The sequence below is a fragment of the Saccostrea echinata genome, unplaced genomic scaffold (genome assembly GCF_033153115.1).
Source record: "Saccostrea echinata isolate AGI-Se365-2 ecotype Australia unplaced genomic scaffold, CSIRO_AGI_Sech_v1 ptg000008l, whole genome shotgun sequence".
NCBI classification, from domain to species: Eukaryota; Metazoa; Mollusca; class Bivalvia; order Ostreida; family Ostreidae; genus Saccostrea; species Saccostrea echinata.
In genome coordinates, this window is record NW_026889757.1 from 5,073,175 (window position 1) to 5,097,332 (window position 24,158).

Sequence of the window (24,158 nt, forward strand, 5' to 3'; positions counted from 1 at the left end):
AAAAAAAAAAACAACAACAAAATAAAATAATTCATTTTGTGAAGAGAATGTACATGTAGTTTGCAGTTTATCCAGTTTTCCGTAAAAATATTTTTCTCTACTAATTAAATAAGTACATCTACATGTTAGTATCTTTACCTGTTGGAAAAAAGATCCTCTTTATATATATATATATATATATATATATATATATATATATGTATATATATATATATATATATATATATATATATATATATATATATATATATATATATATGGGGGTGTGGGGGGGGATTCATATATTGAATATGTAAGATTTCAGTTACTTTTAGTGCAATAAAGTATGTTATTATCATGTCACTGTTATAACCTTTTCATCCATGCGCGTGTCTTTCAGGATGATATTGTTTAATACACATTTTATGCTTGCATTTGACATTCCAGTTGGTGCTTCTGGTGCAAGCAGAAATGTCCAATGCAAAAGAACGGAACAATCGTCATATAAACCACCGTATTCAGTTACATTAGGATACGCATACTCTGTATCGCCTTGATGATTTGTTTCAATGCTAACTTCGTAAACATCTCTTCCTGAGCGCGATGTACAATTAATTTGGATTTCATCTCCTTCATTGTAGGATTTCTTGTCGTCTATGGTAACATTGTGCATTGGTGCTAAAAAAGAGAGAATAACTGATTACTTAACAAATCTTATACTATATAATTAAGGACATATACATGTACTCAATTACTTTCATAAATTTGTTTATTACTTGATTACCTTGTATGTTTATTTCACCACCCACTGTCCGTAAACCAGATTCATGTACAAGAGAGCAAGCAAATACTCTACTTGTATAACATAGACTGATATTAATCTTTTCCAAAGATACGTTCAATTTCACTGCCACCATATCCGAATTCTCAAGATGAAAATATGGTACAAAAGGTTGAATAAATTCTGGAAACAATTCAGTTAAATTTTTATGTAATATTCCAACTTTCTTGGAATCAAGGGAAAACTCAAATGTGGACCATGAGACGTTTTGCACAGAGATATTGCAGACAGTAATTCCGATGTACTTTATCCCAGCTAGAAGTATCAGAGTATCACCTTTTTGTGTAGCTAAAAATAAAATTTTATTATTCTTTTTATTTCCATCATCTGCAATGATTTACAATGAATATTTCAATCAATATAAATGTTAAGTTACATTTACAATAAAAAATAAGATAAAGATACTGAAAAAATGGTTTGCTGCTACATTCTTCACAGACTAAACATTAGGTGTTTAAAACAAGAACATCTTTAAATGACACAATTCTAAGATAATTTTAGACAGTTACTTAATTATATAAAAACCATCATGTCGTGAGTTAATATATAATTCCAAATTTAATGTATTTGAATTATGTTAACATAAGGAAAATTGCTACATACAATAGAAAATTTCATTCTATCTTTATTCTAATCTTGCGCACGTACCTTGCTCACTTTGATGAGGCTCTCTGTTACCTGTTTGTAGTGTATTCACTGTCATTGTCGTCATTGTCACATTCTTCTGTACTTGAGCTGTTGGTGTGACCGTATTTGAAGAACCTATATTCTCCACATCTAATGTCTGAGTGACAGTCACTGATGCACTACTTCTTTCTACTGTGCTTGCTTCTACTTTAAATAGAAAATTAATAAAGAGTGTTGACTTTTTAAAAGCAATTGCAAAAAAAAAAAAAAAAAAAAAAAAAAAAAAAAAAAAACTTTTGGGAATGGGAAGCAGATCTATTTTATTTCTGATAGCTTTTCCTGCTCGTGTACCTGAAGAAATTATACCTTTAATATCTGTCGTATCGTTTTGGGAGGATGCAGTATTAATAGATGACATCACGGATTTCAATGTTGACGACATCTCTTTAGATGTAGCCACTGATGATGTTGTTAAATTACCGGTATTTGTAAGTGTGACAGATCCAGTTGAATTTGTAATTTCCATGACGTTAGTTCTGGTTTTTGATGATTCCCCTGAAAAAGTTGTCATTGACGTCGTCGAGTAATTTGTTGATTTGTTTTTATCTACAGTAGATGTTGCTTCTGTACTTGTTGAGATCGTTGCTTCAAATCTCTGCGTCTGTGCTTCAGTGCTTAATTCTGTTGAAGTAATTGTAGACACTGTCGTAACAGATGTTTCACTTGATGAAGGCCTAGTGGATATATCAGTCGATGTTAAATTTGACCCATCGACCGATGAAAAATAAACTGTAGATGTTGTAGTTTCAATATCTTTGTTCGTTGTATTTGGCATATTTGTCATTGACGTTTGCTTCTCTGAACTTGTAATTTCTTCTTCGTTAGATGTTGTTTCTACCATGATAGTTGTTGAGACTGTCGATATATTTGTAGGAGACGATACTGTAGATATTGGTGTTGAATTTGTATCTGACGAATCAGTGTCCCGAAGTGTTACTGTAAATGGAGAAGTTATTGTAGAACTTTCCGAACTCTTTTGTAACTCAGTGCGTGTTGGTTCTGATGTCGACGACTCATCCAATATTTCTGGCGTATTTAATGTTGCGGATGAGTTTTGCGGTGATTGTATAAACACTGTGGTTTGAATGCCCTCTGATGTGGATGTTATTCCTGTAATCGTGTCTGTTGACGTTGATAGTTGAACTTCTGTCGTTGATAACGTTGATGTAAGTGTCTCGGTCATTTCTAGAGTTGTTTGCATAATAGCAGATTTTGTTGTCTCACTTGATGTGGAATCAAAAATCCCTTCAGATAATGAAGTGGTTTTCTCTGTAGAAGGCTTTCTTGTTAGCAACAATGCTGGATTTGATGTTGATGTATGGATTTTTTCTAGAGTAGTAGTTATTCCAGTCATATATGATGTTGAGGTCTCTACTGTTGATGGTTTTTCTGTTGATTCAATGGTTGTTTCCATTACGGAAGTTGCTGTTGTCTCAATAGATGAGGAATTATAGATCTCTGTAGAGGATGATGTTGATATATCTGTCGCAGTCTGTGTTGAAAGTACTGATGTCGGATTAGTTAGAGTATTAGTAGTTTCAAGACTTGTTTCATTAGCGGCTGATGTTGTTGCCGCACTTGGTGTTGAACTTGCAATTCCTGTTGTTGATGGAATGAATTGTTCTGTAGCAGTCTCCGTAGACATTTGCAATGTTTGATTTGTTATCGTGTCTACATATGGTGTTTCTGTGGAAGACCTTTGTGTACTTGACACTAAGGTCCCTGTAGATGATTCAGAAGAACTAAAAACATTTGTTGTAATGTGAGTCAACGGTTCTGTTGGACTTACTGATTGTTCTGTGATTTCTGTGGCATTTATGGTTTCAAAAGTGGCAGATCCAATGGTTGTTGATACATTTGATAATTCCATTGTAAAATTTGATTGATCGGTAGATGTAAAATTTACAGATGTTGATTGTGTAGTTAAAGTTATTGATGTTTCTGTGGAAGAACTTTCTGTACTGGACTCTAAAATAGCTGTGGAAGAATCAGAGGAATTAAAAAAGAACGTTGTACTTCCCGTCAACGCTTTGGTAGCACTTGTTGATTGTTCTATGGATTTAGTGGCATTTAAGGTGATAGATTCCAAGGCAGTTGAGGATGTATTTGATAATTCGACTGTAAAATTTGATTGGTCAGAAGATGTAAAGTTTACAATTGTTGATTGTGTAGTTAAAGTTGTTGATGTTTCTGTAGAACTTTCTGTACTGGACTCTAAAATTCCTGTGGAAGAATCAGAGGAATTAAACGTTGTACTTTGCGTCATGGCTTCGGTAGCACTTGTTGATTGTTCTATGGGTTTAGTGGCATTTAAGGTGGTGGATTCCAAGGCTGTTGTGGATGCATTTGATAATTCGACTGTAAAATTTGATTGGGCAGTAGTTATAAGGTTTACAAATGTTGTGTGTGTAGATGAAGTTTTTGATGTTTCTGTAGAGGAACTTTCTGTACTTGTCCCTAAAAACCCGGTATAGGAGTGGGATGAACTAAAAACATTCGCTGTACTTTGCATCAGTGGTACAGTGGTACTTGTTGATTGTTCTACGGTTTTAGTGTCATTTGTGGTATCAAAAGTCGTAGTTTCCAAGGCTGTTGTGGATGCATTTGAGAATTCGGTTGTAAAAATTGTTTGGTCGGTAGATGTACGATTTACAAATGCTGATTGTGTAGTTAAAGGTATTGATATTTCCGTGGAAGAACGTTCTGTACTTGTCTCTAAATTACCACTGTAGGAATCGGACGAGCTAAAAACATTCGTTGTATTTTGCGTCGGTACAGTTGTACTTGTTGATTGTTCTACGGGTTCGGTAACATTTTTGGATTCAAAAGTGGTAGACTCCAATGCTGTTGTGGATGCATTTGAGAATTCGGTTGTGAAATTGGATTGATCGGCTGTTGTACGGCTTGTAGATGTTGATTGTGTAGTTGAAAGTGTTGATGTTGACTGTGTGGATTGAACATAAGGATAACTCTTTTCATTAAATGTTTTTGTTTCTACATAAGAAACTTTAAAAGAGTTAAGATCAATTTGTATTGCTGAACTACTTTGTTGATAAGAACTTCCATTAACTATGGAATCTTCGATTATTGTGACGGTCAGAATTTTCTCGGCGGTAAAAACCATTTCAAAGAAGACTACAACACTTCCATTTCTGCAAAACAAATAAATTAAATTAAAAAAAAATAATTCAACATGCAGCATCTTTGCAAATAAAATTTAATGTTCATCAAACTACCAGTAATCTGCTGTTATACATGATCGATTCTGGAGATTTTTGGCACTTACTTTAGTTCCTTAACATTGCATTCTCTATACGCCTGCGAGACATTTGTTCCTTGTATTATATTCTTCATCTAAACAATTATACAATATTCGTATTTGAAGAGATAAAATCAGTTGTAAAATAAATCAGATCAAGATAGAAACAAAAAAATGTAACTATTAATTAGTATCTATGTTTAAATCAATATTCATCCAACATGTTTGAATTAACCCACCTCAGAGCAGAATATTGCGCTGAAGTTTTTAAATTCTTTGGAGTTCGGATCTTTAAACTGTTCCACATAGGACTGATTAACGGTCATGGTACTGTCGGCAACATCTGTATAAAAAGAATATGAATTATTCAACATGTATGAAATTAGTACAAGCGATCTATAATATATCTATATGGTCCTTTATTTCTCAACACACACTCACAGTATGTTTTAAACGTTGTTTCTTCATCTGAAATAAAACAAAAATAAATGTTATTCCCTTGCAACATTTTTTTTTTTATCTAATTAAGCCATGATTTTTTTTAAAAAAAATTCTAAATTTTAAAATTGTCAGCAAACAGTAGAATAAAGATTGATTAACCTTGTACAATAATGAACACAATGACGGGAGTAACCACTAGGCATATCAAAGCAATGCCCCCGAGAATATAAAAGACAGTCTTGCGCAGTATGTTTGTTTCTGGGTCGTAGAAACTTGTGGAATCTCGGTCACTCTCCGGTTGAAACTCTCTAGTTTGTAAAGGATACTTTGTATTCAAACGTAGACTTGCCTAGGTAGATGTATAAGTAGAAGAAAGATTTGATAAAATTTAAACACTTCAAGCAATATGTATATATATTTATATATATATAATCCGTTTTAATTAAAGGAGCTATAGCCTGTTTAATATTTCATTTTACATGTTTACTCCTTTGTATCAATGATTGAGACGTCACAGTATATGGTTTTTGCGTTAAAAGTGATGGTCAAATAAAGTAGATTCACATATGAAACAGTAAAACATGTGACTAAAACAATCTCCCATTTGCTTGTGGTTGGATCTGCTTTTTATCCAGCTCGTGGTTGTGTTTTCTATCCCCTCGCCAAGGCTGGGGGATAAAAAAAAAACACCACTTGTCATATTCAACCAATACCATGGGATATCCTGCATATATTACTCATATTACCCATAATCATATACTGTAATATATCATTTTCCATTGCTCTCTTTAATAAACATGTACGACAAATATATTGAAATAAAACAATAATGTTTTACGATTTTTTTTTCATCTTATTTGAAAAGAAGTTTATAAACACTAGTTAATGAACTAGTTACTTCATATGTACTTACTCGGAAGGACTGGCGGTCTAAATAATTTCTCTTGAAGGTACCCCCCAGAATCTTATCCATCCATTCTCCGGATTCTGCAAACGTCTCTCCGTGCCAGCCATTCTGACTTCCAAACTCATCAAAGTGGAACGATCCCCCAGCAGGATCAAAGAACACGCTCTCTCCAATGTCCCTTTTTGATGACTTCCCGAGATAGGTGTCTTTCCCAAAATTAACTTCACTTTCCGATTCAGAGTCATTATTGTTGTCCTGTTCCTTCGGAGATCCGAAACCCCTCCCCTCTCTTGAGATTCGCTCAGAATTCCTAGGTATTGTTTGAGATTCGACAATCGATTCTGGTATTGTCCATATTTTGCTTTTATCGTCTGTCCTACAAACTTCGTAACGGCTACTTTTCGGTATCTTTGAAGGATAAAACCATTCCCGTGACATTGTAATTAGAAAACTGTCAAAATAAAGGAATTAAATATCGAATTTTGACCGGTTCTTTATAACAATCGATATCAAAAAGTTGAATAATAAACAATCGATCATGTACGGAAGTACACTTGTTGTGTTAGCAAAGACTCAAAGATTTAAATGCAATGCAATGGCGATAGTTATGCAATGCATTCAAATAATGAGAACTTTAAATATCTTCTTCTTTTTTTTTTTGAAGATAGTTCCGAATCGTAGGGCAAAATGATTTGATTGCTTGTAAATTCATACATGAAACTTTGAGTCAATAGAAATATAAAGACACAGATTTAAAGACCCCTTTATACATCTGATTTAATACTTGTATTTGATAGAAACTCCTCTATCATAAGAATGGCTAAAAAAATCTATAGCTAATCCGTTGTATTGAATAACTCAAAGACTTCTTTTTTTATTACACAGCAAGAATTCACCCACGACCTTCCGATCACGGAGCAAGCGCTCTACCCGAAATAAAACGCACCACAGAGTCTGTCACATCTGATTCATATTTGGATGTTTTACCGACTGTAGACGATAAGGGTCAACTTGCAATTAAAGTCCATGACAAACGGGATGACTTCAGCTTTTCCACAGTCAATTTTCCTTATTTTTGTAGTAATAGGTATTTCACAACCACCTGCTATTGTCTTTATATATATATATATATATATATATATATATATATATATATATATATATATATATATATATATATATATATATATATATATATATATATATATATATATATATATATATAAAGAAACAAGGGAAAGCGATATAAAGTCCTATAGCTTATCATTGAAACGGTGAAGATAGCGGACAGTGATCGATCTCAAAAATCTATAAATAATTTTGTGAAGAGGGCATAAAAAGGACACCCGAAAAAAAAAACAGAGGTGGTATCGGATGTCTAGGAGGAGTAAGCATGCCGCAGAAGGATAAAACGTACGCTCAACTAGGACCTTAGGTCACCGGCTCAGTTCACAACTATCAAACCTGTTTACTCCGCGACAAAATATAGTGCATTGCAACCGTAAAGTGAAAATAGAATAAATCGCACTACTGTGAAGCCTTTACAGTGTAAAACAACAAACAGAAAATCTATTTTTGTCAAAGGAATAATCATCTGATATGAGGAAAGATACAGGGGGAGCAACATTGACTGCAATATATTATAAAATATAAGTTATACAGCAATGGATTACGTTGGGGACCTGTGGTCTCCCTAATGATATTATTATTCCATGTAAGGCAACAGTATTTATTTAAAACAGTACCTAACCTCTGATCTCCTTATTAATATATCAGGGTAGGCGACCTCCTGTCTCTGCATTCGCAGATCTAACAGGCAGGGGGAGGAGGTACATTGTAGGTCTTGGCCCCCCACCCCGCTCGGACTCTTCACTTTTCTTAAAGAAAATGGAATAATTATTTGGTAATAAATTATATTAGGTGCCCTTTGGTCTCCCTTTTGAGGTCATACCTCAATAGGCGACCTTATTAGTTTAACACTCTAGTAAACCTCTGGTTAATATTAATCTTACAGAGTAGATGTATGCCCAGTCTTGCAAGGATGGGGGGCTGAAGTTCTCCTCCCCTTTCCCTGGAATTTACACTTATCAAATTCATAAACGAATCAAAACTACTAGTATATTTTCCAAAATAATAAACTTAAAAAACATGGACCCATTGTCAATTGCTTGTGGGATACATATACTGTATATGAAGGAAAAGTGTGTCTAATGTCATCCCTCATCCAATTACATAAATTTAGAGAATTAATTTGGAGAAATTGTGAAATTGTTTGCTTGTAAAAAAAAATCAGGGTTTCAATTTTTGTTTGGAGTGAATTTGAAAAATAATTCTTCACATGCCACATTTTTTAAATTGTCTTCTTATAACTTCAAGTGACCTCATTTTCCTAATAATGAACAATGTAAGATTACCTCTGGTCTACTGAATCATATACCACTTCGTCTGACCTCTGATATCCTTATTGATGTACAATATAAGACAAACTCATGTTTCCATATTCTTTATGTAGGGAGCAGAGGAAACATAAAGTTTATATGAATAGGGAGACCATAGGTCCCCTTATATTGTACATCATTAGGAGGACCAAAGATCACATTGTATTGTACATCAAAAGAAAGACAAGAGGTCCCCTTATATCCTACATCTATAGGGAGACCAGAGGACACCTTATATTGTACATAATTAGGGGGACCAGAGGTCACCTTATATCCAACATTAATAGGGAGACCAGAGGTCCCTCATATCCTACATCTTTAGGGAGACAAGAGGAAACCTTGTATTGTACATTAATAGGGAAACCAGGGATCATTTGTACATCAACAGGGAGACCAAAGGTCCCCTTATATCCTACATCAGCAGGGAGACCAGAGGACACTTTATATATTACATCAATAGGGAGACCAGAGGTCCCCTATATCCTACATCAACAGGGAGACCAGAGGTCCCCTTATATCCTACATCCATAGGGAGACCAGAGGACACCTTGTATTGTACATTAATAGGGAAACCAGGGATCATTTGTACATCAACAGGTAGACCAAAGGTCCCCTTTTATCCTACATCAGTAGGGAGATCAGAGGACACTTTATATATTACATCAATAGGGAGACCAGAGATCACCTTATATTGTACATTAGTAGGGAGACCACAGGTCCCCTTATACCCTACATCAGTAGGGAGGCCAGAAGACACCCTATATTGTACATCAATAGGGAAACCAGAGATCACTTATATTGTACATTAATAGGGAGACCAAAGGTCCCCTTATATCATCATTAGTTGGGAGACCAGAGGACACCTTATATTGTAAATCAATATGGAAACCAGAGGACATCTATTTTACATCAAGAGGGAGACCAGAAGTCACCTTATATTGTACATTAGTTGGGAGACCAGAAGTCACATTATATTGTACATGAATACGGAGACCTGGGGTCCCCTTATTTTGTTAATCATTGGGGAGACCATATTTTACATAAAAGTGTTAATGAATACGGAGATTAGAGGTCATCTTATGGTGTACATTATTCAGAGACCAGAGGTCACATAAAGTTGTGTATGATTATGTAGACCAGAGAACATCTTATATTGTTCATTATTTGCAGACCACATAAGGCTGTATATAATATGAATATGGAGACCAGAGGTCCTCATATGGTGTACTTCATTAGGGTGACCAGAGGTCCCCTTATATTGTACATCCTTGGGAGACCAGAAGTCACCTTATATTTTACATAAATAGGGAAATCAAAGGTCACCTAATATTGTACATCAATAGGGAGATCAGGGGTCACCTTATATTGTACATCAATAGGGAGACTAGAGGTCACCTTATATCGTACATAAATACGGAGACCAGAGGACACCTTATAGTGTACATCATAAGGGATTCCAAAGGTCACTTTAAATTATACATCAATAGGGAGACCAGAGGTCACCTAATATTATACATCAATAGGGAGACCAGGGGCCACCCAATATTGTACATAAATACGGAAACCAGAGGACACCCAATACTGTACATAAATACGGAGGCCAGAGGACACCTTATAGTGTACATCATAAGGGATTCCAAAGGTCACTTTAAATTGTACATCAATAGGGAGACCAGAGGTTACCTAATATTATATATCAATAGGGAGACCAGGGGTCACCCAATATTGTACATCAATAGGGAGACCAGAGGTCACCTTATGTTGTATATCAGTAGGCTTATGTTGTACTTCATTGTGGAGACCAAAGGTAACCTTATGTTGATCATTAGAGAGACCAGAGGTCACATAGAGTTTATACAAATGCCAAGACCAGAGGTCCTCTTATATAAAACATAATTAGGGAGACAATGCAGAGGTCACGTAAAGTTGTGAATGAATACGGAGACCAGAGGTCTCCATATATTGTACATTACAGTGTTATAGGGAGACCAGATATCACAAAAAGTTTATATGGATGCAGAGATCAGGCTTCTACGATACTATACTCTGTTTAACTAAAAGACAACTCAAAAACAAAATAAAGGCAATAATTATGGAAATAAGCTTCTGAACATTTAATCATGTGAAGAAAAAATTACTTCTTTCACTATATAATTTCTCATATCTTACATAAACAAAGATTGCAACAGTTCTTTTATATCATAACACAAATAAAGATTATGAAATATGTGGCGATAACGAACAGTATTCGAGCTCAAAAGTCCATTAAACATTACAAAATAGGAGCGGAGCAAACACGGACCTCCTAAATATCAGAGGTGGGATCAGGTGCAATGGAGGAGTGGGCATCCCATGCCGACCGGTCACACCCGCCGTGTGCTCCTTATCATGTTCGGGAAAAACGGAAAAATCCGTGGACAACTCAGTGTGTGAATAATGGGCTAACAATCAGTTTGAAAAAAGTCAGTCAGCATTTGACTTAATTGCCAACAAGGTCATTGTATCGACCATAGAACTTACGAAATGATAACTTTAAACGAGACAGATGATATTCTTGCTTCATCAACTTCTTTGTCAATAACGTACCTCGTCTTAAAAATTGTTCATACGTAGAACATGCTCTTCCGTATTGCATCAACTGAGAGATATCATTATGGAGACCAGAGATCAACTTATAAAGTACATTAATAGGGAAACAAGATGTTCAATATAAAGTAATCTCTGGTCTCCCTATTCATGTACAATATACAATATTAGGTGATCTCTGGTCTCCCTAATTATGTACAAAATAAGGTGTCCACTGGTCTCCCTATTGATGTACAATATAAGGTGACCTCTAGTCCCCCTAATTATGTACAATATAAGGTGACCTCTGGTCTCCCTATCGATGTACAAAGTAAGTTACCTCTGGTCTCCCTAATTCTTTACAATATAAGGTGTCCTCTGGTCTCCGTATTTATGTACAATATAAGGTGACCTCTAGTCTCCCTATTGATGTACAAAATAAGTGATCTCTTGTCTCCCTATTGATGTACAATATAAGGTGAACTCTAGTCTCCCTATTGATGTATATAATAAAGTGACCTCTTGTCTCCCTATTGATGTACAATATACAATATAAGGTGACCTCTTGTCTCCCTATTGATGTACAATATAAAGTGACCTCTGATCTCTCATTATGTACAATATAGGGTGTCCTCTGGTCTCCCTTATTATGTACAATATACGGTGACCTCTCGTCTTCCAATTGATGAACAATATAAGGTAACATTTGGTCTTCCTATTAATTACAATATAAGGTGTCCTATGGTCCATATATTGATGTACAAAATAAGTGATTTCTGGTCACCCTATTGATATACAATATAAGGTGACCTCTGGTCTCCCTATTGATGTTCAATATAAGGTGACCTCTGGTCTCCCTATTGATGCACAATATAAGGTGATCTGTGGTCTCCCTAATTATGTAAAATATAAGGTGACCACTGGTCTCCCTATTGATGTTCAAAATGAGTTACCTCTGGTTTCCCTATTGATGTATAAAATAAGTGATCTCTGGTCTCCCTAATTCTGTACAATATAAAGTGTCCTCTGGTCTCCCTATTGATGTACATAATAAGTGACCTCTGGTCTCCCTATTGATGTATAATATAAAGTGACCTCTGGTCTCCCTATTGATGTACCATATACAATAGTGATCTTTGGTCTCCCTAATTATGTTCAATATAAAGTGACCCCTGGTCTCCCTATTGATATACAATAAATGGTGATCTCTGGTCTCCCTAATAATGTAAACTATTAGTTGAATACTGGTCTCTTGATGAAAAATATAAGGAGTCCTTTGATCTCCGTATTGATGTACATGTTTTAATGTTTAAAGCCATACCTTCACGCCTCTGTTAATCTATATAAAGTTATTAATATAATTGTATTGGAGTAAGACAGAGAAAGCTGTTGTTTTTTTTTAAATAAAATTCAATCAAAATATAGGGTGACCTGAGGTCACCATATTGATACAGATGAATTTATTTTTGTGCCTTTAATGCCTGAAGAGTTCATATAATGTTTTATTACTACGCAAAATGACGAACTATTTGCGGGTGACCCGAGGTCCTAGTTGAGCGTACGTTTTATCCTCCTTGTTGACCGGTGTCGCATAATATTTGGTCCGCCTTGTTTAAAGGTCCGGGGGACCTAATACGATAACATATAAGGTCCGGCCTGCCTCTATAATAAAAGGTCCGCTCTCGGTTTAATATACAGATTTTTCTCCTTTATTGATTCGAAATTAATTTGCTTAATTAATCTTTTAATTAAGTTTAAATTATTTAAGGTATAGTTATTATAATAGTGTCCCTCCCAACAAAATGGAGTTCCAGGGACGTACATGTACATTGTATATATACTAACAGGATCAAGTCTTGCGATATCTCGCTTGTTGCTAATTTCGTTAGTCAATTTTGATTAATTATATTTCTAAAGCTATCAAATATTTCAGTACAAAACCTCAAATTATCTATCAAACAATTATTCAAAATTTGATGTTAGCACTGATTAATTGATAGCTCCTATCTTAGCACATGTACATACCTCCCAGGTAGTGCACAAAACAAAAAATATAAAAATGCAAAAGATCTGTTGATCGAGTTACCTTATGGGAAAATCATGTACGACTTGTGTCTTTTATAGTTTAAGTGATATCAATATTATCATTGCAAAATAAAAAAAAACATATATATAATACGTTTACCTTCACTGGCACATTGTTCAGTATACAGTGTTCGTAAGTCCAACAATGATCATTTCATTACATTCTGTTTCCTAACAACGTTCGACTTCCACTTCCCAAAACGAATTTTCATATCTTTCGAAAGATATTTCGTTATATTATTAATAATAATTATGCATAATTCTTACGATTCATATTGTAGCTAACTATAAAATAATTGGAGGGTCACTGGGACAGGGACTTGTGTTACGATGTACTAGCCTATACCCCGTTGTTAAAACAACATGTCTGTGCATTGAGGGTAGGCCTATTGTCTCACTTGACGAAATGTATTTATTACAGTTATAGTAACACGTGTGTCGATCGAACACGTGTTTGTTTATTGATATTTATACCGGAAACCAATTTTCATTGGTTAGCTATTTTAGAAATAGAACCTGTTAAACAGGTTTATCTATATGACACGCCTTCTCACCAGTTAAACAAGTAAACCCCATTCGAAGGCTCTCTCTTCGTGCAGTTTAGACGTGGCACCCACCCACACTCACAGTTTTTTATATGACTGTATGTTCATTTTATCTTTTTCTCTTTATTACAGAGAATGGACTTTACAGAATTTTGATTTACAGAAGAATATATTTTTTTTGTATGATATTGAGAAATAAACTACACTCTTGAGAGCGCTTCTGTACCTTCACACTGTGTTTATTTATGGTATAAATTATTTATGTTCGGTTGAGTGTGAACGAATTAGAACATAAACTTGAAGTCGCACATCCCCCGTGTTTTTATAACCATCGTTTCTTATCCAGTTAAAGACTAACGATTAAATCATTCTACTTGATCTTACCCCGGGGTTAACACTGGTTAAGGAAGATGTGCATTAATTGGCAAAATCAAACCGAAGTCAATCGAGTTGAACATTTTAAGCAATAACCCCACCCCACCCCCCCCAAAAAAAGAAAAGATTTTAACTGGTCTTGTTGTGTTTTTGGTGGGTGGGGTATAGCAAAATTATGTTGATACATGTCAAATAGTTTTAAAAGTACCGGTGTTGTAGACTTTCCTCCCGCATTAATATTTTTTTCCCGGAAAAACGAACTTGGGTTTAAAGACCCCTCCCCCTTTGGTAAATGAGCCTAGAATAGGATTTTATTTCCGGAATTTTTTTAATATTGTTCATTTCATTTCCTATATTTTGTAGTTTTCATTTCTGACATTTTAAAGTTTTCATCTCTGATATTTATCATAAAGTACTTTTCCCGCAATGAAAACAGAATTTCCCTTATAAAAAAAAATTAAAGAATAAATCAAGAATAATTAATTGATTTCCACATACATGTAATAAGTTCTGCTTATATTTAAAAGAATCTTATGATGATTTTGTCCTTGGACACATGTAATTGTTTTTAATTTTTGTTCATCTTTTCAAATCAAGATAATCAGATTGAATTTGAGATCAGAAAGGTTACTATAGTTGAGGGGATTCTGTTTTTCGGTGCTTTCAAACACATATAATTCAGTGGGCATTAAAATTTGGTGATCAAAAATTACATGTTTTATTATTGAAATTATTTATTGCATTTTATTACTAGACTTTGTATTTTTACTAGACTTAGTGTTGCATGTATTGTAATGTTTTTAATCGGATCGATATTTTCCGGAAAATGGGATTTGACATAAATGTTATATTAAATATTTATATCCTTTTCAAATTCTATTCCCGCCTGCTTGGTTAACATTAAATTGTCAGAAAGGGGCCTTAAAAATTCCGGAAACGTAAAAAAAAATGAATGTCGGAAATGAAAATTAAAAAATGTGAAAAATGAAAACAAAAAATGTCGGAAATGCAATGCAAAATTCCGGAAATGACATGCAGCAACCTTGGAAGAAACCACCCCGGCTTAATTATCCACCATAGGAAATACACTTCAGTACAGAATTTTCTCCTTTTCCACCTTCTTACTAGGGAGAATCTTATCCACCCATACTATTTACGGGGGGGGGGGGGTGTTAACAGAGCAACTTGACATGTAAAATAAAAAGGAAAGTGTCTCTTGAAATCGTGACTGATATAAAAATTTATAAAACACCACCAAGTCGTGTTCTTTTATTAATATTTTTTTATATTTATTTTGATTTTGAGTTTGGTTTAAATTAGATTTGCTACGACTTTTAGCGGCTATTTCTTTTTTATTTATGTGTGTGTGATGGGGGGGGGGGGGTTAATAGTTCTCTTGTTGCACCTCATCAACATTAATAATTAAATAATAATACATATCCTTGGTCCGTTCAGACAGATGTTTCTGGTTGCATATAGATATACAATACAGTAGACACATCTCCTGCAAACGTACATAGAATGGATAATTAATTGTCATTAAAGTTTTGTCTTTTGGTCAGCATAAATGCAAAAAACTACACTACTACATGTAGTATGTGCAATTCTTATGCACAATTGGGCCATTCCAAGACTTTTCTAAGTTAATTTAGCGTCCATCCTGAAATTAAAAAACCTAATTATCTTTTTACCCTGGAAAAACACGCTACCAACAAAGAAAAAAAAAAACAATAGGAACTTGCAGCATTTCCATAATTTTTGTTTTGTAACAGTGAGATACATGTATCTGGGAAAAAAGAAAAACAGAGGGCGGACCTTTTATTATACTGCGTTTTAAGGTCCGCCCTGCCTCTTTCTCTAGTTTTTATGCTACGAAAATAAACCCTGTTCAATTTTCGACTTGTAATAGTAAGATATCTGAAAAACGGAGGGCGAACCTTTTATTATACTGCGTTTTAAGGTCCGCCCTGCCTCTTTCTCTAATTTTTATGCTACGAAAATAAACCCTGTTCAAGATGTTCGCCTTGTAATAGTAAGATATCTGAAAAACGGAGGGTGGACCTTTTATTATACTGCGTTTTAAGGTGCGTCCTGCCTCTTTCTCTAGTTTTTTTGTTCAAAATTTTCGACTTGTAAAAGTAAGATATCTGAAATACAAAGGGCGGACCTTTTATTATACTGCGTTTTAAGGTCCGCCCTGCCTCTTCCTCTAGTTTTTATGCTACGAAAATAAACCCTGTTCAAAATTTTCGACTTGTAAAACTAAGATATCTGAAAAACGGAGGGTGGACCTTTTATTATACTCCGTTTTAAGGTCCGCCCTGTCTCTTTCTCTAGTTTTTATGCTACGAAAATAAACTTTCGCCCTGTACTAGTAAGATATTTGAAAAACGGAGGGTGGACTTTTTATTAACCTGCGTTTTAAGGTCCGCCCTGCCTCTTTCTCTAAGTTTTATGCTACGAAAATAAACCCTGTTCAAGATATTCGCATTGTAATAGTAAGATATCTGAAAAACGGAGGGCGGATCTTTTATTATACTGCGTTTTAAGGTCCGTCCGGCCTCTTTCTCTAGTTTTTATGCTACAAAAATAAACCCTGTTCAAAGTTTTCGCCTTGTAATAGTACGATATCTGAATTACAGAGGGTGGACCTTTTTTTATACCGCGTTTTAAGGTCCGTCCTGTCCCTTTCTCTATTTTTTATGCCACAGAAAAGAACCCTGTCTACAATTTTCGCTTTGTAATAGATAGATCAAAACGGATCAAAACGGGGGATTAAGGTTTTACATAGGAATATTTAAGAAAAAGTCTTCAAAAATCTTCTTCATAAGAACAGCAATGTCATGATTAGTCATATTAATATGGAAGCATCATCAGGTAGTGTAGATGTACGTTTGTTTAAATCATGACCCCCAGGGTAGGGTGGGGTCACAATGGGGGATCAAAGTTTTACATATGATATATATATCGAAAAAACTTCAAAAATCTTCTTCACAAGAACAGCAAAGCCATCTTCCGTCAGATTGATATGGAAACATCTTCAGGCATTGTAGATTCAAATTTGTTCAAACCATGATAACCGGTCATATAAAATTAATTTTCCGCCGAAATATTGCCGACTCGGCGTTAAACCCCAATCAATCAATCAAACCATGACCCCCTAGGGGTAGAATGGGCCACAAGAGTTTAGCATGTGAATGTATATAATGGAAAAAATTCTAAAACCTTTTTTTTCAGGAACAACAAAGCCATGTTTAGTCACATTGATATAGAAGTATCTTGAGGTAGTGTAAATTCAAGTTTGTTTAAATCATGACCCCGAGGGGTAGAGTTGGGCTAGCGCTACATCTGTAAAAATCATGACACCTTGGGTAGGGTGGGATCACAATAGGGATTAATGTTTTACATAGGAAGATATGTTAGAATAAATCTGCTGATGAAAAACAGCAGGGCCATATTGAGTTAGGTGAGCGTTGTGGCCCAGGGGTCTCTTATTTTATATCAAGGTCTTGGAAAATTTTAGGACGATTCTTTTATAAAAGGCAGTGACGAATCTGAATGTATAATGGTAGTACGATGTAAGTTTATCTAGAATATATTCGCCACATACAATCAAAAGATATGAGGTCAGATTTATTATCCATGTATATCACAAAAATGTCATGTAAGAATGATCATTAGCGGCCGATCTACTTGTGATTGTGTTAAAATGTGCACATGGGGAAATGAGACGTTATTTTTTATTGCTTCGTTGGAATAATTCCTTATTGAAAACAAACATAAAAGTTAAGAATAAAAGCCTTTAAAAATTGCTTAAAACTAAGTCTAAATATTTTGATATTATGTTTCAATTCATTTTTCATTTCTCGTCAGATATTTATTAATTTAATGATTAATGTTTTACATCAGTGTACAAAAAGTTGCTTCATAAACTGCTCCCTAGCATTGGCGTGCGTAAGATATAAAAAGAAAACGTATTGAGTTTCCGGATATGAATTACAGTGCCTAAAATAATTAATGAATTGGAATAAGAACTGAATTTTGTTTTGAATTTACACTGCAGTTGCAGATGACACAATGATTTTTTTTTCTGCACTTCACATACATATCTATAACAACACTGATCGGCATTATCACGTGACAAAAATCCAGGGTACCAGCACGTGAAGCTCGTGCCTTTTTTTTTGTCAGCATTAGATATTCATAATCAATTATTTTAGATATTTGTTGCATTTGTCCTTGAATCAAATAATTTGATGATAATACATTCCTATCCTTTATTGCAGTCCAATTTTCATATTAATATGAATTTATTTTTATTTGAATTATAAAATATTTAACAATGGATTACTGAAAACTAGTGTAAAAATGCACAGAAAATTAAAGGATTTTAAGTGTAAAAATGTATCATATACTTTTTCTATTTGGATTTTTTTTTTTTTTTTTTTTTTTTTTTTTTTTGACTCTCTCTTGTGGAAATTCTTCAAAATGAAATAGTGGTATATTTTTGCGGCTGATTTGTTGCTTTGCATCAATTTAGCTTGTTAGTTGTACTGTATCCGTATCTATAGAATTTTGTTCATATAGCATGAAAAAAGGGGGTATTTGTTTCTGTATTCATACAATGTATTGGGAAAATAATCTTAAAAATAAGAAAGGGGGTCATCAACACTACGTACATAATGTATGTGGTAAATGCCTTGAGTGACAAGTAAAAAGAAATCTGTAATACACCAGATTAGATTAATTGAAGTTGGTGTTTATTTACTATGTACTTGATACGCAAGGAGCAGATGGAAATATAAAGAAAGTGTTATTGCCACCCCCTCCCCCTCTTCCTCACCTGAGATGCATTGTATTACCGGGAATTTCTCCAGCCAATACCGAAAATATTCATATAACGCACGCCTGACGTCCCCAGAAACATTCAGTCAGTATATTTCTGGGTGCATTTGGGGGGGGGGGGGGTTATTGCACAAATTAATGTAGAAAATAGAAATTCCTTGATACGCAAAAAAAGGAAGAGGATCAAGTGATGCCCCCCCCTCCCCCTTCCCCCGTTCATACAGACGTGAGATACATAAATGACTTGTATATAGAATTGGACATTCAACTTTGCTCAAAATGCTTCATGTCGGTAATAAAAGAAAATATTTTACAATAATGATCATGCAATACAACCTGCTAGATTATCCCACAGTCTGGCTATAGTCACAGTAAAATGTGTAATTTCTTTTTCTTTCTTTTTTTTCTTTTGGCAAAAAAATTACAAACTTTATTTCATATGTAGTTCATTATGACGAGGAAGAGAGATATTTTCATAAGAAAGGATTAAATCCAAACCATGATTATACTTTAAATCTGATATATATGTTTTCAACATTGAGTTACCTGTTTTAAGCTTTAACATTACATGTATTTTGTTTCTTCAGTAAATATAGATCGAATACTTTAGGCTGTATATTACCCTATCCACAAATAAAGGGACAAAATATGATTACATGTATTAACTGAAAACAAGTTAATTGTTAAAACTAAAGGGAAGCATATACATACTCTTATTTTTTTTATCAGTCTTAGTATTAACTCTTTACTTGGAATAAGAAATTTCTTTAAATATTGTAATAAAAATAGACTATATATAAATATTTAAATCAAAATTTTGATGTCTACGCATGAATATTATAATAGTATTATAATTTGTTCTTTAGCATAATTTATTAAAGTAGAGAATTCATATCTATTGATTTAAAGCAAACATATGACCATTACATTGTCATTGTTATCTGCAGCGGGCTCTACCTGTGGATACCTGTCTTCCCACTTAGCCAAAATTCTGAAATTGTTACAGGTGACTGGTTTTGGCTAGGTGGGAATGGTGTACAGGTAAGGGGAAGGAGAGAACAAAAGAAATTAATTACAGGTGACCTATAGTCTGTTTTATAGATTATCACAGAAAAAGTTTTAAAATATGAAAATTCTAATAATGTGATGAATGGTTATTAAAATAAATATTTTAAATCAATTTGTGTCATTTTTTAAAATCCTTTATTTATTTTATTATCGTTAGTGTTGATTTAATTTTTTTTTTTAATTTGACAAATGTTAAATGATGGTTATCATTTAATTTTCTTATTTGTCTTCCTTTTTAAAAAAGATTATTTAATTTCATTCATTTTCATACTTTTAATGATTTGATAATATTTTAACTTATTAAATATGTTTTAGTACCAGTTCTATTAAACTATGCATCACAAATATTTGAAAATACATGTAAAGTAAAAGTAAGGTACTGATAATAATGCTTTTGAAATCTTTAATCTCTTTCCCCTAATCTAAAATAAATAAATAAATAAAAATTAATTAATTTATTTATTTATTTATTAAAAAATTTATTGATTATAGATGTGCCTCTGATGCTTTGGGGGAATGTTTCCTTTTCTGATGCATAAAGATTATTGACAAGCTTTTCTAAATGAATATGGATATCTTTCTAAAAATCCTAGTTTTTAAGAAGAAGCATATTTTGTAAATTAAGAATTTAAGTTTTTAACACCACTAATGTTTTCCAAGTAGACTATATAAATCAAATTATATCCTGACAATTTTCAAAATTGTTGCATTAACAAAAGATTTTCGAAGTTTTTTCTAATCCTTTTGACTTTTTTGTCAATAAGATATGTCAAATTCTTATCAGACATAAAAATGTATCATAAAAGACTAGATCTAATACATGTGTGGAGAAATTACTTATAAATGCATATACATGTAAATGTTCAGTCACAGCCAATTTCTGTCTTTATATCATGCACTTTTGATAGTTCTTATTACTAGAATTTCTGCAAAAATACATTAAATTCTTTTTATTTTTTTTCTTTTCATCTCTTACTTGTACTTGTAAAGTTATAATCCAAATACATTGTCCAAAAATTATTTATCTCTATGTTAATGAATTAATACTTCACACTCCCCATAGTTTTATTGCCTATACACACCGACAGATTTCACACCTTTAATCGTCCTAATTTACACAAAGCAAATGCTGCAGAAAAACAAACACAAGCCCAATAAAAGGGATATTTAAAAAAAAAAGCATTGCTCTAAACGGCATTGCTAAAAGCCCACTAAACAAGGAGTAGCAATTCCTGCCCTAGAGATACATGTATATTGTATATATATTGTACAAAAAAAAAACAAACAAACAAAAACACAGTAGCTAGGGTACATCCTTCTTTCTTCATATGATGTAAACAAACTCTCTTTAATTTTATGTGTTTAAGTCAAGATTAAAACATTTTGCACCACCCGGACCTTTAAACTAAGGCGGACCTTTTCTTATACGGGCCGGACCTTTTCTCATAAAAGACGGACCTTATATGTTATCGTATTAGGTCCCTTCGGACCTTTAAACAAGGCGAACCAAATATTATGCGACACCGGTCACACCCGCCGAGAGCCCAATGTACTATAGTATTGATCAGTTAGACGGAATATTCCGCAGTCAAATTCAGTATAAAACAAAGGCCTAACAATTGGTGTGAAACAATCAGACAAAATACGACCCAATGATAGGTTATATTTGCTCACAAGGTCAGTATAACGATCAAAAATTTACGAAATGCTGACTTTAAACGAGGTTGTTGAAATTCATGAAACATCAACTCAGGATTCAATAATTTCATAACTTTGGAAGAAGCACTCTTTCTCTTCATAACAATGCACTAAGTTTCTCTGCTGAATACTCAAGAAGAGAAAAGATTTTTAAAGAAGTATAATGCATTTTTGCTATGGCCAAAAGAGCTCCGCTCTAACATTCAGAACCCTTGACCCAGGGGCAATGAATTTCACAGGTCTGGAAGATGTACAAGCACTCTTGCTCATCGTATTTATACACTTAGTTTGCTTAAACCCATGAGCAGAAAGGATTTTCAAAGAACTAATGAATTTTCACTATATTGTCAATGGAGCCCCGCCCTTACTCCATAAAGCCTGACCCAGAGGCAATGAATTTCACAATTTTAGACGAGGCACTAGTACTCTTGCTCATCATATCAATAGATTTTATTTAAAAAAAAACAGTAGCAGAGAAGAAGACTTTCAAAGAATGAAATGATATTTTTTTTTCTATATGATAAAAGGAACAAGCCCAAGCTCAAGAACCCTAGTGGCCATAATTTTGTAGAAGTACTCTTGCTCAGCATATCAATGCACTCAGTTTGTCCCTGCTAAATAACTAGGAGCAGAGAAGACGAATGATTTTCGTAGAATTGATTTTCACTATGTGACTACTCCAGCCCCGCCGTAATATCAGAATACCTCAACCGGGGAAATTGCATTTCACAATTTTTAAAAAGGCATTCTTGATCAATATAATCATGCTTTTAGTCTAAATATCCAGGAGCTATGAAGTACATTTTCAAAGAATAAATGCATTTTTTTCTATATGATCAATAGAGCTCCGCCCTAACTCCAGAATAATCCCTCATCAGAACTTTGCCTAAGTTTGTATTCTAAATACCGAAGAGCATTTTCACTATATGCCCAAATCACCCCCGCCTTAATACCAGAAACCCTATTGTGAATTTTACAATTATGGAAAAGGCACTCATCAAATCTATGCACATGGTTTGTCTGCTAAATGTACAGGGGGTGAGAAAATTTTTAATGTAAACATGGATGTTCACTTTATGATTTATATATCCCCACCATAACACCTGACTCAGGGGTCATGGATTTCTTAATTTTTAGTCAGGGCTCACTGCTGATAACAATCATGCCAATAGCTTAACACATGACAAGAGGTCACCTTAAAATATACCAAAATGGAAGTTCCACACATTTAGAATACTACCCATACATCTTTACCGGTACCTGGAATTGTCTTCTTTTTTCATCAGAATTTCTCATTATTGTAAAACTGATTTCCAAATCAGGCTTATTGGCTATATAAACAGATCGAAATCAGGCTTATTGGCTATATAAACAGATTAAGTCTCTGTGTTACATTAAACTGACTTAGGGTATTGCACTTCCACATGTAGAATCACTAATTCCAGTTAATGATGTAATGATGTGAAGTGATAATTAATTACATTCTATAACTTTTGATTGTGAATAGATCCCCACAAATTAAAATCGATCTGTGATGTCATAGAACTGATAATTTAAAAATTACTCGTTACTATAACAATGTAACTTGGTAGGCAGATCCCCACAAGATTTTTCTCCTTCTAGCATCAACAAAGACTTGCAGCTTCCCGGAAAGGTAAGATGAAACAACATATCTGCCATTATCTTTTAGAAAGGAAAAATAACAAATCTTGCAAAATACTATAAATTATAAGACGAACCACATCCCGTGATAAAAGTCGAGACATACCTGGTATTATCCAAAAAAGGTGGGATGTGATACACAACTAACATCATTTATTAAGGTAGGGGGTATCATCTGTATCTAGCGAGTTAGCATCTAGATAAGGTAGGACGTGACACATACAGGACATCATCTAATAAAGGTAAGTTATTTACCCCAAATCATCTAATTAAGGTAAGACGTATTTTGTAAAAATTATTTTAAAGTTTGAAAAAAAGGATATCGACTCTCGATAATGCCCGTTTCTTTTCGTTATTCGTACATCTGAAGGTATCTGGAAATACTGTAAATCACTTTTTATTAGCCAAAACTTTATTTTCACGGACTTCAAGAGACTGTCTGATTGCGAAAATTTACTCTCGCATATAATTCTACTATTGAAGGATACATTAAGCAATAATTAGAATTCGTGAAAATTTTGTTCCGCTTATAAATGCCAAAACAAAAATATCGCGAAAATAAGGTGTCGTGAAAATTTATTGATCTACGGTAGTTTCTTTGATTGTGTTTAGATGGGAAAATTAACTCACTTCAAACTGTTCTTAAATTTCTTTTTTTTTCCGGAATCTGTTCAGATTGATATCCATTATTGCCGTAAATGAACGTATTTCGGAATTATGAAATTAAGTTGACAAAATGCATGAATGTTTTGGTTGTTATAAA

General features: G+C 33.8%; 1 protein-coding gene across 1 annotated transcript; it reads right to left on the reverse strand.

Annotated features, from left to right (window-relative positions):
- Positions 1–334: 334 nt before the first annotated feature.
- On the reverse strand, positions 335–6,552 carry LOC133181163 (serine-rich adhesin for platelets-like). The gene is made up of 9 exons (XM_061315703.1): positions 6,121–6,552; positions 5,367–5,556; positions 5,208–5,234; positions 5,006–5,109; positions 4,794–4,861; positions 1,814–4,659; positions 1,469–1,654; positions 764–943; positions 335–657 (listed from the first exon to the last, which is right to left on the reverse strand). Exons 1-9 carry the CDS (start codon positions 6,550–6,552, stop codon positions 335–337), a joined length of 4,356 nt encoding a protein of 1,451 aa, XP_061171687.1.
- Positions 6,553–24,158: the final 17,606 nt, after the last annotated feature.